The sequence below is a fragment of the Galeopterus variegatus genome, unplaced genomic scaffold, assembly GCF_000696425.1.
Source record: "Galeopterus variegatus unplaced genomic scaffold, G_variegatus-3.0.2 Scaffold5609, whole genome shotgun sequence".
NCBI lineage: Eukaryota > Metazoa > Chordata > Mammalia > Dermoptera > Cynocephalidae > Galeopterus > Galeopterus variegatus.
In genome coordinates, this window is record NW_007731720.1 from 51,798 (window position 1) to 65,270 (window position 13,473).

The 13,473-nt window shown below is 60.7% G+C and overlaps 1 protein-coding gene across 1 annotated transcript in view; it reads right to left on the bottom strand.

The window, feature by feature from the left end:
* LOC103605134 (GRAM domain-containing protein 4) overlaps window positions 1-13,473 on the bottom strand; it is a 51,977-nt gene that overhangs the window by 20,287 nt on the left and 18,217 nt on the right. Inside the window, exon 3 of the mRNA XM_008589720.1 lies at window positions 746-866. Within this exon, the coding sequence (XP_008587942.1) occupies window positions 746-866 (121 nt within the window). The remainder of the gene's footprint in view (window positions 1-745; window positions 867-13,473) is intronic.

The window sequence follows — 13,473 nt, forward strand, 5'->3', positions numbered from 1 at the left end:
GAGGTGGGGTGAGGGAGGGGGCACTAGTGCCTGGGGGCAGTGCAACCCCAGCAGGCCCACCTCCCAGAACAAAGTCACCTACAAACACCCCCTCCAGGAGCTGGGGTGACACCATCACCCCAGGAGGGGTGATCCAGCTGGAGCAGGGAGATGTGGGAGGCAGGGCACCCAGGACCCATCCGGGCCGCAGGGGCAGGGAAGTGCTCTGTAGGGTAGCAGGGGCACCTGCAGGGTCTGTAGCAGAGATGAGGGGCAGTGAGCATGTTCCCATGCTCACCAAGGTAGGGTAGGGGGAGCTTGGGGGCCCAGGAAGGTCCTGAGAGGCCCAGCCAGCCCCCTGGCGCCAGACACTGGGGTCAGGAGTGGGGAGTGTGGGGGTGGTGGCAAGATCCACTGGATAGGGGGCATCTGCTGGCTAAGAGTGGGGGGCCACGGGGCAGTTCTGAGGGCTCTGCAGACCCCACGCTGATTCTCTCTCGAGTCCTGTCCCCACCCCAGGCCCAGCGTGAGAGAGGACCACCTACTCTAGACTGCGCATCGTCCAGAAGACCCCGAGGCACAGGAAGGTGGCCACTTTCCCAACAACTGAACTGCAGAGGCCCAAGCAGGACTTAAACCCGGGGAGGCGGGGAGGGCTGAGACCATGCCGCCCGCTCACAGGCCCCGGGCCACCTCGGAGATCTGAGCAGGGGTTCTGAGCAGGGGCTCGACTCCAGCACCCACCGAGTGGAGAGGACGGCCTTACCTGGCCTTCAGCACCTCCTGCACCTTCTGCTCCAGCTCGATCCGCCGCTGCCGCTCCCGCTCCAGCTCCTGCCGCAGCATCTCCGAGTTGGTTTCTTCTCGCAGCTTCCGGAGCTCTTCCTCTGTGCAGGGAGAGAACGGCCAGCTGACCATCGCTTGCGTCCACTCTGCCACTGCCGACTTAGAGATGCCAAGGCAAGGTTGCCCAACTCCGCAACAGCAGATAGGTTTCTGCCCCACGCGCCTGAACTTTCTCAAGTTTGCAGGGGGATCAGATGAGGGCTGCGCTCTGGCCTCGTCTGCCAGGTAGTGGCAGCTCTCTGGCCCCTTCTCCAGGGTACACACCAGTGGGAAGGAACTGTTAGTTGGGGCTCTTCTTACACTGTCACGGCAAAATCTGGGGTGAAGCAAAAGAGGATTTCTCTACTGTGCTCCACAATGGTGCAAAATAGACACAGAAAAGGTGCTTCACCAACCCACTGCCACCATACCTACAGGACAGCCGAGGAAGGGACACTGACGGCACTCGGCCACCCCTCCAACACAGACTCAATGCCTCCACGCACCAGGCAAGGTTCTAGGAAGCATCAGCAACAGAGCCAAGGCTCTGGGGTAGCGGGGACAGGATGCTGGTAGACAGCTACATGGAGAAGGCAAGACCTGGGGCGCAGCGCTGGGGCAGAGGAGGCAGGAGGGCCAGGGGTCAGACAGAGAGAGGTGGGAAGGTGGGCTGGAGGAAGAGGCCAGGAGCCAGGGGTGCAGGCGGCCTCCAGAGCTGGGGAAGTCAAGACACAGGACCAAGGTCACTTCAGAAATTGCTCTTTCCTGTCTCTAAGCCAGGCACGGCGGGACTCACTCATGTCACATGAACCTGTCCCCTCTCTCTGCCCACCTCTGCATGTGAGAGCAGCCCTCCCAACGTCCCTGGTCCATTCTCAGCTTTCGGCTCCAGCTCAGAACATCCAAGCTCAGCTAACTGTCCTGAAGTGGCTGGGACTGGTGTCAGGGAAGGGACCGCAGCCCTGAGTGGATAACTGATGCATGCTCAGCTCTCTAGGATCCCACGCATGCACTGCTCAGTGCTCAGCTAGGACCCAGGAGACAGTACTCAGCCCTGCCCTGGAGAACGCTCACCACAGCAGGAACATACCCAAGAGCCAGAACCAGTCCTGCAGGAGCAGAAGGGAGGGCCTGGGGCTTGGGGCAGCACAGGGGGCTGAAGCGGGGCTTCCTTGTGGGGGAGGTCATGGCAGGTGGGCTCAGGTCAGACAATGGGGGCAGTTCTAGGCCACCTGAGGCCCTGGAGGGCTCCCCCGAGAGGGCCCTAGCATGAGTTCAGCCTGGAGGGCGCGGGTGAGGACGGAGGAGGTGCTGAAGGCCAGCAAGGAGGGGAGTCTCGAGTCTGGGCTCCGAGGTCCCGTGTGCGTTTCTGGCTGGGGGCAGCTTTCTGCCTCAGCTCAGGTCTCCCACACTCGCTGCTACAGCCGCACCCCTCAGAGGGACAAGAGAGGCGGCCTCTCTCCTCCATCCTCTGCCCCGTCCCAGCTTCCACCTCCTAAAACCCAGGGCGCAGGCACATCTAATCACATGCCTGACACCAGCTCCCCCTTGCCCTCGTGGGGTCTGGCGCCGGCTGGATACCTGAAGAGGAGATGAAATACTGCGATAAAAGCAGAGAGCCAGCCTGCAGACGCCAGGTCTTCCTCCTCAAAGGCCTGGGCGGCCACCTCCACCCCCACCACCGGGGAGGTGCGGCCTGTGCTTTGGGGACAGGCCTCCCCCTTCCCAGACAGCTGTGCAAGTTTCATGGGGGCCACTCCACAGAGCCTGCTGGAATTGCCCACACTCGCCCTGCTGGCCCACGTCAGGGCGTCCCACACACCCACAAGCCCAGAGGAAGCTGCGGGAGGCCCGATGAACCCAGCCTCGTCCGGTGCCCAGCACGTGGCTGCTGGGATGGAGAAATGAATGAATGACTGAACGAACGAATGAGTACCCTCTAGCTCCTCTACTTCCCTTCCCTGAGGGTCAGAAGATGTGGAGGAAAAGGGAGGAACCTTGCAACTCTCAGCCCAGGGGACGCTGCAGAGCCCAGGAGCCCGGGACGCGCCTCACGGAAGCTGGGCTCAGCCCAGCTCTGCCGTCCTGGGAGGGAGGCCGTGCTGGGTGTGCACGGGGCTGAGGGGCATCTGTTTGTAAGGCACTCCCAGAGAGCAACTCCTAGAAGGGACCACCTTGCAGTCCACAAAGCTGCCCAACAAGAGGCCCCAAGACCCCGGGGACAGCCCCAAAGGCCGGGAGGCAGGCTTTCCCAGTGGGTCTTTGGCCTCCCCAGCAGGGACCCCCAGCTCTGGCCGGGGAGAGCATTCCATCTCAGCCCTTGAAACCCCCTGCCTGCAGCCCCCTGGAGGGCAGCACCAGTGGGCGCCGTTACTGACAACTCAGTGGTCACGTTCCCCTCTGCCGGTGCATGGGCAGCACCGCAGCACAGGACCCTGCGGCTGGCACAGATGTGCACTCGGGACACCTGCAGAGGGCAGAGTTGCAGGGATGGGGACATCTCTGAGCTACAGCCCTCACTTCTCACAGTGCACAGGAGGCTCAGGGACCTTCAAGCACCAGGGAGCTGGAGACTCCAGGATCCAGCAGGCTCTTCGGACACCTGGCTTTTGAAACATTTCCTGCATGGTTTTGCAGCCACTGAATCTTACATCAGTGGGGAGGCTGGGAAAGCGGGGGGCTGTGCTCTGGCCCTGACCCCACAGCCAGGTGTGACAGTGGCAATGGACACTGAGACACAGAACAAAGGAGGTGCTGGGACAAACAGTTTTCAGATTCCACTTGGCCTCTTCCTCCTCCTCACAGAACTGAAATAATTCAGTGTTTTGCCCAGCTGCCCAGGGCACTGGGAAAACGAACATGGTCTGGAGGCCCACGAGGCAACGGCTCCTGGAGCCTTCCTGGGTTGACGGCTGACGCTGCAGAGGCTTTTGGGGATGCCCGGGCTCCACAAAGGCAGGCACGGATTCGGGTGGAAGACTTGGCCCAGGCAGCAAGAGCTGGCGCTGGGAGCAGGCCCTGGGTGGTGCTGGACTAACAGCATTAACTAGCCACTCACTGGAGAGAAATGAGAGGGCAGTGTCCCCACAGTCCCTGCCAGCAGTGCCATCGGATGCTCATGGGGAGGATCCCATGAGACCAGAGCGGTCACAGACCAGTCTAGCCATGCTCACTCCACTCCTCAGTGTCTCTGTTTCTCAGGGCGCTGGCTCAGAGACAGGCTGGAACCACGGGATGCACTCGGTGCAGGAGGCAAACCGGCATGGTGGGCACAGCCCAGGGTGACCTGCTGGGGGACCCGGGCAGTCCTAAGCCTACACACTGCACCCCAGAGCACTGAGTGAGGGTCACAGGCTCAGTGGGTGGAAGCTGCCCAGGCCACAGGTAGCTCAGGGCATCTGAGGTGTCTCACAACCATGCCACCTGCCCCAACCATTGCATGCCCACAGGAGCCAGGCCTCATGCAGAGAGGGGGTGGGGCCTGAGACCTTGATACCCCAGAAGGAATCGTTTCTACCAGCCACAGATCCAAGTCCTGTTCAGCTCTTCAAATCCCAGCTGCCGGCTGGTAGAGGAGGCAGCCCCAGGCCACATCTGTTACCCACCACCTGAACTGGTGGGCAGACGGTGCTCTCTTGGCCTGCTCACCCATTCTTTGCAACTCTGAGGAGCAGGTCCAACACACCCCAAGGGTCAGAGGTGTCCATGGCCTGCCCACACCAGGCCAGCTGTGCACCAGCCCCCTATCCCTGTGGTCTCCCCCACCCCCGCAGCACCAAGTTTACCTTGACCCAGGAGGAAACTGGAGCCCGCACCAAGTGCCCATGCCCCCGGCTGCACGGTTCCAATTGCCACCCCGAATGGCAGGCCAGTATTCAGCCACTCTGAAACATGTGCTGGGCACACGGGGGACACTCATGATACAGAATGACCAAAATGAAGGCCCAACCTCTGGGGGAGGACACAGACAAAAGAACAAATCATGGGGTGCAGAGCAGGTGTTACAGGGGGGCAAATGTGAGTGGGAGACGCTGGCAAGAGAAGACATTGGCAGGGATTGTTCAGGCCAGAAAGACAGCCCATCCAAGTCCCCAAGGAGGACATGGCCAGGGACCATGAGGGCCAGCCACTGTGGGGCAGAGCGTGGCTCTCCCTCCTGGAGCTCGGCCCCAGCTGCCTTCAGACACAGCACTTACCCTCCAAGACCCAATCCCTCCAGAGCCACAGCCCTCACAGTGACAGCAGCTGGCCGGCTTCGCCCCTTATCACAGGTGGCCTGCCTCACCCCACAGACTGCCTGCCTTCCCCGGCTCTCAGCTCCTGGAGCTGTAGCAGACCCACCTTTGTAGGTGGCCTGAGGTGCAGCCAGAGCACAGCCCCCAACCCCACAGCGCCCGCCAGCCATTCGCAAGCTGGGGACTGGCAGGAGCCGTGGAGAAAACACGAGGAGCAGATCCAGCAGTCCCCGGACAGAGCGCCGCAGGCCCCGACAAGTCTGACCTAAGGACGCAGGGCCACGCCTGAGGTGTTCCTATCGCAGCCTGGAGAGGGCAAGCATGTCACTTCTCAGGACCACCCTCCTCCGCAAGCAGGGGGCTGGGGTCCCAAGCCCAGCCCAACCCTGTCCCCTCAACTGGCTCAGGGAGGCAGCAGATGGCCGAGCACCACCACGATGGCCTGAGGTCAGGGCATATCCAGGTGCAGTGAAGCTGTTACTGGGCAATGGTGGCCAGCAGGACCCGGTTGAGGGTCCTCCAGTACTGTCTGTGCCCAAAAGTCTGCCTTGGCGTGGCCTGTGGTGGCCAAGGGTCCAGGTGATTGGTCAGCCTCAGTTTGAACACGAAAAACCATGATCATGAGCTGACAAGCTGAAACCTTATAACACAGAAACTCGTACAGGAAAGACCGCATCTGCTCAAGTCCCATAAATACTCCTGAGACCAAAGAGCTTGACCAATCAATTCACTAAATCCGTGGGGGAGAGCCAGAAACCCCCAGCAGTCTGACGAGCAGCCCCCTTCTTTCTGGACAGATTGGGGAGGGGTAAGGACGACCCCAGCAGCTCCCTTTCCTGCCCTGGACACCTCAACAGACCTGGGACACAGGGCCAAGCCTGAGACACTGAAGTTCAGACCAAGGTCACTACAAGATTGGACCAAGGCCACAGCCCCAGGCCCCAGATGCAGGCCGGCCTCTAGAAGCAGCTGTGCACGATGGCGGGGACCTCCTCCAGGAAGAGCACAAGCACAGGTGGACCAGGGGAGGCCAAAGGCCAGCAAACCTCCCTGCCTCGGGACACACGGGCCCAGGCTCACAGAACCCGAGAGGGAGGGAGGGAGGGAGACCCTGCATGTCCCGGCCCCTCCCGCACCTGGGGAGCTGGTGACTCTGGATTCTGTTACTAACTAGTAAGAAAATATTTAGATTCGCTGAGTGCCGGGATCCATTCTCTCTATAAATATTTGGAGTGCTGGGCCCTCCTGTATGTCCGCTTTCTGGGGTCAGCCCTTCTCTGCAGCATCCTCCGACTCCCTCGAGCCCCACACAGCGGCTGGGCCAGTTTGGGGAAGACCCTCCTGCAGGGGGCCAGGAGGGAGGTGCCTACTCTCATGAGCCAGGATTCTCTCCAGGGGCTCCCACATCAATCCTTCAAAGAAGGAAGCTGGCCCTGAGGACCAAGGTCCCCAACCACTGGCCTTGGTGCCCCTACTGGTCTCAGGACAGCCTAATACGTGCCAAGTGCTCAGCACAGGAGCCAAGCACGGGGCAGGTGGGGGAAGGGGAGGGGGATCAGAGAGGAGACCAGTGGCCTCACCCTGGGGCCTTGGGGCAGCCCCCAAGTCACAGTCAGGAGCAGGAGTCAGAATCAGAGCCCCCTCCCTAGCACTGCGGGAGGCCAGGCCCCCAGAGCCTGCCACAGGAACTGCACATCCGGCCCGCTCACCAGTGGCCAGCCTTGCTCTTTTACAGCACAGGGGACCAGAGCCTGGTGCAGAGGGAAAGGGGCGGCTCACCCTGACATGTCTGGGATTCTTCCTTCCAAGCACCCCCAAATCCATCCACTCTGCTGCCTCCCGGCTCCCACCCTGGCCCTGGATGTCTTGGAAGGCGGATCTACATCTCTGATGCAGGAGGAGCCCCAGTCACCTTGGGGTCCAAGAGGAGTCGCACACCCACCGACAGCCCTGGCCTCCCTGCGACGTGGAGATTTCCTGCCCACTCCCCGCCCCCAGCCAGCCTGACACACGGGGCTCCGCAGAGGCTCACTGGGTGAGCAAGGGCAGGAGCCCACCTCCCCGGCCTGTGGACACCGCCACCCGAGCACTTCCCCCCAGAGGGGAGCGTCCGCCCGGCTCCAGACCAGGCTTGGGCGGATTCAGAGGGCAGCAGAGCTTTGTCACCCCCTGTGCCTCTGTCTTCACATTGTGACAGTGACTCTACAGGAGATACCTTGCACTCTCACCTGGGCAGGGCACCTGGGTGGAGAAGAAGGGCCACGGCCGGGGTTCTGATACTTTCTGTCCACTCGTTGGAACCCCAGCACCCACGTGCACCCCACTCGCCTCCTCGATCTGGGCCCGTCTGAAGGTCAAGGCAGCCCCCACCTCCTCTCCAGCTCCTCAGCCCCTCCCAGCATCGGAAACAGGAAACCACATTTTCCTTAACAGGGCCGCCCTTGAACACATCCCCAAATGCCCCTTTTGGCATCACTAAACTGTGAAAGGTCGGCAGGCCACCAGGCTCCACCACCAGCACAGCTGCGGTGGTGGGTCCCAGCCAGGGACAGATGTGGACTTCCATGAACACACAGATCACTTCCCCAGCCGGGCACGATGTGCCCCGCCTGCTTGCTGGTATGAAAAGGCGGCCCACAAAACCCTGCGGGGTTCAGAGACAAACGGGGCCTCAGGCAGCTGCCCCTCCCTATACCCCATGCCCCACTGGGACGGGCTCTCTGCACCCAAGCCCTGCAGTGCTCAGCACTCACGGCTTGGAGCCCACACACCCCACCTCCCCATGGCTGCAGGGCAAGCCTTCCCCAGCCAGCTGGTGGCTTGGCCCCTAGGGCAGGCCCTGCGGCCTTGCAAACATGGCTCCTCTGCAAGCCTGGCAAATCAGCGTGCCCCAGCTCCCAGCGGAGCCCCAAGAAGGCTTCCCGCCTTTTCCTGGTGCCCCGCTTCCTGGAGCTGCAAAGACAGCTAAATGGATAAAACCAGCTGGAACTTCTGACCATTTATCTCCCCTAAGTTCTTCCTCTCTCTGAGCAAATGCTCCCTGCCAAGCCAGGCTGCTCTCTCGCCCCGAGACTGAAACGATGATGATACCCAGCGACTGGATATTACGGGCCCGCCCCCTCCCAGCGGTAACACATTTAGGTCAACTGCAGTGCCCGGAGCACAGCAATCTCTTTCCACAGGACAAAGGCAGTACAAATCCCCGCCACTGATTTTTCTGTCTCCTCCCTGAGTAAGAAAAGCAGCAGGAGTGCTGATTTCCTGCCAAGTGGGGAGTGCTGAGCTGGTCACTCAAACGGTGGCCTCGTCGGGCCCAGCTTCCTGAAGGGACCGAGTCCTCCAGGTGCCCTTGGGGACTGTGGTGGCCTGCCTCCCTCCTGGGTCTCTGCTGGGGAGGCCCCCGCCCCCCAGGCCATCGCCCAATCTCACAGCCCAGATCGTGGCCTCATTAGTAGTCTCCAGTCTTTTCTCTAGAACCTGGACCCCAGGAAATCTGCACCCATGGTGGCACTGGACAGCCTGGGCCTGCAGCTCGAAGCTCCTCAGGCCCTGAGCTGCCCAGATTCCAGTGTTGCCGGGCCCACCCCCACCCCCACCCCAGGATGGGCCAGAGGCTCCCTACTGCATTAGTCAGGGGTCCGAGAGGTGTCCTGCAGGACAGGCGTAGGGAGGGATGGAGCCCCTCAAATACCGCTGTGTTAGTTTCCTGTGGCTGTTGTAAAAAATTACCACAAACTTAGTGGCTTAAAACAACCCAAAGTTACTCTCTTCCAGTTCTGGAGGTCAGAAGTCCACAATGGGTCTCCTGGGGTTAACGTCAAGGTGGAGACAGGGTAAAAGACGGGAGAATCCGTCTACTTGCCTTTTCCAGCTTTTACAGGTGCCTGCATTCTGCGACTCTAGCCCCAGCCAGCAGTGACATCGCCCTGACCTCCGACCCCACCATCACATCTCCTGTTCTGACCGCCGGCCTCCTCCTCATGAGGACTCTGTGATTACTTTGGGCCCATCTGGATAATGCAGGATCATCTCCCATCTCAGGTCCGTAACGCGCTCACATCTACGAAGTCCTTTTTGCCATGTAAAGTCACATTCACAAGTTCCAGGGACTAGGATGTGGATACTTTTGGAAGGCCATAAGCCGGCCCCCTCCCCTCCCCTGAGATGACAATGTAGGGCAGAGGAGCCCCCAGTGGCCTCCTCCTTCCAGCTGGCCTGGAGGGGACTTTCCTGCCCCCGGCGTCCCTCGAGTCATAAAGCAACGAGGAGCCGTCCTTTAGTGGGGAGAGTGGCCCTCCTGGGGTACAGGGCCCCCTGTCGGCCCCCTCCTCCCATCTCTCCTCTGCATCTCTGGCTGTGCCCCAAGCACACCTGAAGCAGGACTTACCGTGGCCCCCACTGCAGTGGCCCTAACACCAAAAACTCTCACTGGCCTTCTCCAAACCCTCGTTGTGAGAAGTACCAACGAAGGGGACACTGCCAGGGTCCCCCTCACGTGCCACGAGTCTGTGACCTTCTGCACCCACTCATGGGTTGTGCCAGGCAGGGAAGCCACACAGGTGGGCCAGGGAGCACATATTTCACGCCTGTGGGGGGTGGGGGGTGTCCCAGGAGTAAGAGCCACAGCCGGTACTTGAGCCATGAAACCACAGCTCTGCAGGGCCGCAGGAGCTGCCTCAGCAGAGGCCAGGGGCTTGCCTGGATCATGTGGTGCAGTTTCCAGCCTGGGGAACTGATCTTCCTCCAGGGTCAGGTGTCGGCCGTGACGGACTTGAGTGCCCATCTGACCTGGCTGCAGACGTCAGGGATGGCAAGGGAATCTGCGGGAGGCCAGGGAGAGTCAAGAAGCCTGCCCGAGGAAAGAGCCAGACCCCACAACCTTCTAAGTTCCGTGCCACACCCAGAAAGAGAAGTGCGGACCATAACTCATAAATTCTCACACCGGGCTCCCACTTAACATGACACCTACGTAAACAAATCAGCCATCTGATCACCAGCCCAGGCACTGGAAGGGAGGAGGCCGGCCCCCGCCCCACCCCACCCCGAGAGCAGTCAGGCAGCAAAACAGGATGGGGCCGGGGGAGGGGACGAGGCCCAGGGAAGGCTCTGTGAGCCCAGAGGGAGCCTCATGCCATGGGTGTCTCGCAGTCAGGGGATGAAACAAGCCTGGACAAGCTCCAGAAGGAGCTTGTAGGGAACTTAGCGAGGAAGAGATGTTCTGCACGTCACGCACACAGCCCGCTTATTTACACAGACCTCTGGCCACTGCTTTCGACGGGATGAAGCCAAACGAACACCCTACGTGGAGCCCTGCAACAGGAAAAAAGCCCGGCATGCCAGCACATGTGGCACAGAACTCGCCCCCGACGGAGGCCAGAGAGGCACCGGCAGGGCTGGGCTGGCCACACACCCACTTGGTCCAGCCTTGACACCTCCTCCAGCGTCCGGGAGGAGAGAGCAGGGAGGGCCAGCTGACCGGTAACTCTGGGGCAACCCCCACCCCAAACACTCTCTTAAGAGCGAATGGCCGCCCTGATTCAAGGGGAGGCCGCAGCCCTGCCCACCACCCAGACCAACTGCGCCAGCCCACAGGGAAGCTACTGGGAGGAAGGAAAACAGCTTTGAGGCTATTTTTAAACGCGTATAAGTAGAACTCTTGAGCAGGAGTCCTCTTGGCGCACAATTCAACAGGCCCAGCCTCAGCCAAAAATAAAAATCAAGCGATAATCCTTAAATAAAACTCCTTCCCCCCATGCCAGGAGCGCAAACTCAGGAGCCACTCAAAAAGCGGCTTCTGCCACCTGCCTCAGGTATGAGGCCGCACACCAGAGACCCCACCTGGCCCCAGGCGCTGCCCTTCACCTTTCCCCACTGTCCCCCCTCACCCCCACCATCATCACAGAACTTTCTAGAAGATAAAGGCACACCCTCCCCAAACTGACCAGCAACAGGTCGCAACTCTGGAGCCAGCCAGAGCCAAAGGCACTACTTCACCTTCAGCACCAGCGGAGAAGCTGGCGCCAGCCTCTCTAGCCTCTTCCCGCCCGTGACCCTCTGCTTGGGGAAGCGGCTCATCACAGGAAACGTCTTGCTTTTATCGTAAACGTCTGCCTGCACCTTGGCCCTAATATTTGCTTATTGCTGTGTTATTTGGTGCTGCAGCAGAGGAAACATGCACAGGTGATAACGACCGAGGACGTCGGGTGACGGTAAGCAGCAGGCTCTAAGCATTTGACATTCCAACCGCATGGGCTGAGGCTTCCAGGTTGGCATTTCACCAGTTCAGGTACATTCTAGGAAACTGATTAGGGGTTTAGGGTGGACAAGTAACGCGTTAAATTTTTCCCATGTAAAATAAGGAGAAATAGGATCCCAGCCAGTGTTGTCACCCAGGGTGGCTGGTTTTCAGGAACGGGCAGGGCCTTTCAGCGAGTGATGGCAGGCTGCCTCCGACCGCACGTGGGCTGGACGCTGGGCCCCGACCGGGCACTGAGCTGGGAGGTGCGTGCGCTCCGCCCCCACCCCGCACCCCCTCTTTCCAACCGCGCCCTCCGCACCCGGCAGCCAAGCCTACCAGGCCCGCCTTTCTCACAGCAACAGGCTCTCTGCAGAGCAGCTGCTCCCTGCTCAGTGGGGGCTGGGGGCAGTTGGGGACACTCCCCCACCTCCAGCAAGTGGGTGGCTCACCAGGAAGCTAAAGAGGCACAGACAAATCACGTGCCTGGGACAAACACCAGACAGGTTGGGAGCGAAAGAGGGCAACCTGGAGAGCCGGGTCCAGGGAGGTGCCCAGCAGGGGCTTGAAGGATGTACAGGAGCACGCCCAGTGGAGGGGACAGCCGGTCCACCTGTCCGTCCACCAGTCCATCCACCCATCCATCTACGCACACGCACATTCAGATGTGCGTTGAGCCCCCAGTAGCCAGGCCCTGGGCCACGCTGTTGGGGTCACAGACGACGGCGGTACCTTTACTCCCTCCCGTGCGAGTCTGGTTAGTGAGGGGATGAATTGTGGACATGTGAGCGTCCTCACAGAGCCAGAGCATAGGGACACCAACGTTCCCCACATGTCCCTGGGTAGCCGCCTCTGCCAGTGCAGCCTCGTACACGCAGACGAGGGTTACAGCAGGAGGGGACCCCCGGAAGCGGGCAGAGGATGGGGAGGGCTTTCTGGCCCGGGGACGTCACTGCCCACAGCACGCACGGGAACCTGCCCTTCTCACGGCCTGGGGAGCTGGTGATGTGTTCAGTGCGGCAGGACAGATGATCCTGGCAGGGCCGGGATGCGGGGCCACCCACATAACACAGCAGGCAAGCTTGTGCAGGCTCCCCGACTTCACCCTGCACCCCAAGACTCCCGGAGTCCTGGCCCCGGAGCAGCAGGGGGGAGGCCCAGGCTGGAAGGACTTGGGGGTCCGTCCTCTGAAGTGTCAGCTGCGGGGACGGGGCAGGCAACGAGCTCGGCATGGGGGGCAGCTCGCCTCCGGGCTACAGATCTCCTTCCCTGGGCAAGGAGGAGTCTCAGGGCCGAACATCCTCAATGAATAATGGAAGAGCAGATTTTTAAAATAAATAAGTAAATAAAGAGTGGATTCTCACCAGCCAACAGACACGATCTAGAAATACGGAATCTGGAGCTCAGCATGTCAGACATTTCATTTTCTTAGGGGCCCATTTCACATTTTTCCTAGAGAAATCCTACACGATACAGACATCTCGTCCCATCTTTTGCTTCTCTGATCTGTTTGTTCCCTTCCTGTCTGTCTGGGTCACCCGTTCACCGTCCTCACCTACTAAGGACATCACTCTGGGGACAGAACCAGACCGACCCAGTACCTGGCCCTGGGAGTTCACCTTTTCAGCTCAACACCACTGAATGAACGGGAGGAAAAGAGTTTAAAAAGGCCAGAGCCCCAGAATGACGTCTGCAGGCCCAAGTCCAAAGGGGGTTCCAGAGACACCGGTCAACCCTCTCTCCAGCAGGCCTCTCTGTCGGCCACCTCCTGCAGCAGGCGGCCGGCAGCTCCTGAGACCCTTCTGTGCTTCCAGAGGAAGGCCCTGCACGCGTGGCTGGAGGCAGCCACTGCCCTCCTGCTGGTGTCCCCGACCAGCTTCTTCTGGAAGTCCTCCCACAGGGGTAATGTCGGCCACTCTGACCCCACCGTGTCAGAGCAGGAAGGGGGCTTCCCGGAGCATCAGGGGCTCTCCAGGAACCACTGTCGCCGCCCGTCCGTATGCATCCGCTGGGAACCCACCCATGTCTGGCACCGTTGGGTGTCGGTCCAGAGATGGGGTGTGGTGTGGCACCTGGGGATGTATCCTCCTGCTCTTCCGGGGGATCTGCAGTCTTCACATCAGCACAGAAGAAGGAAGAGCAGTCCACGAGGGGCCCTGCGGCACAGCCTAGCAAGCAGCGAGCCCCCAGACCCCCCAG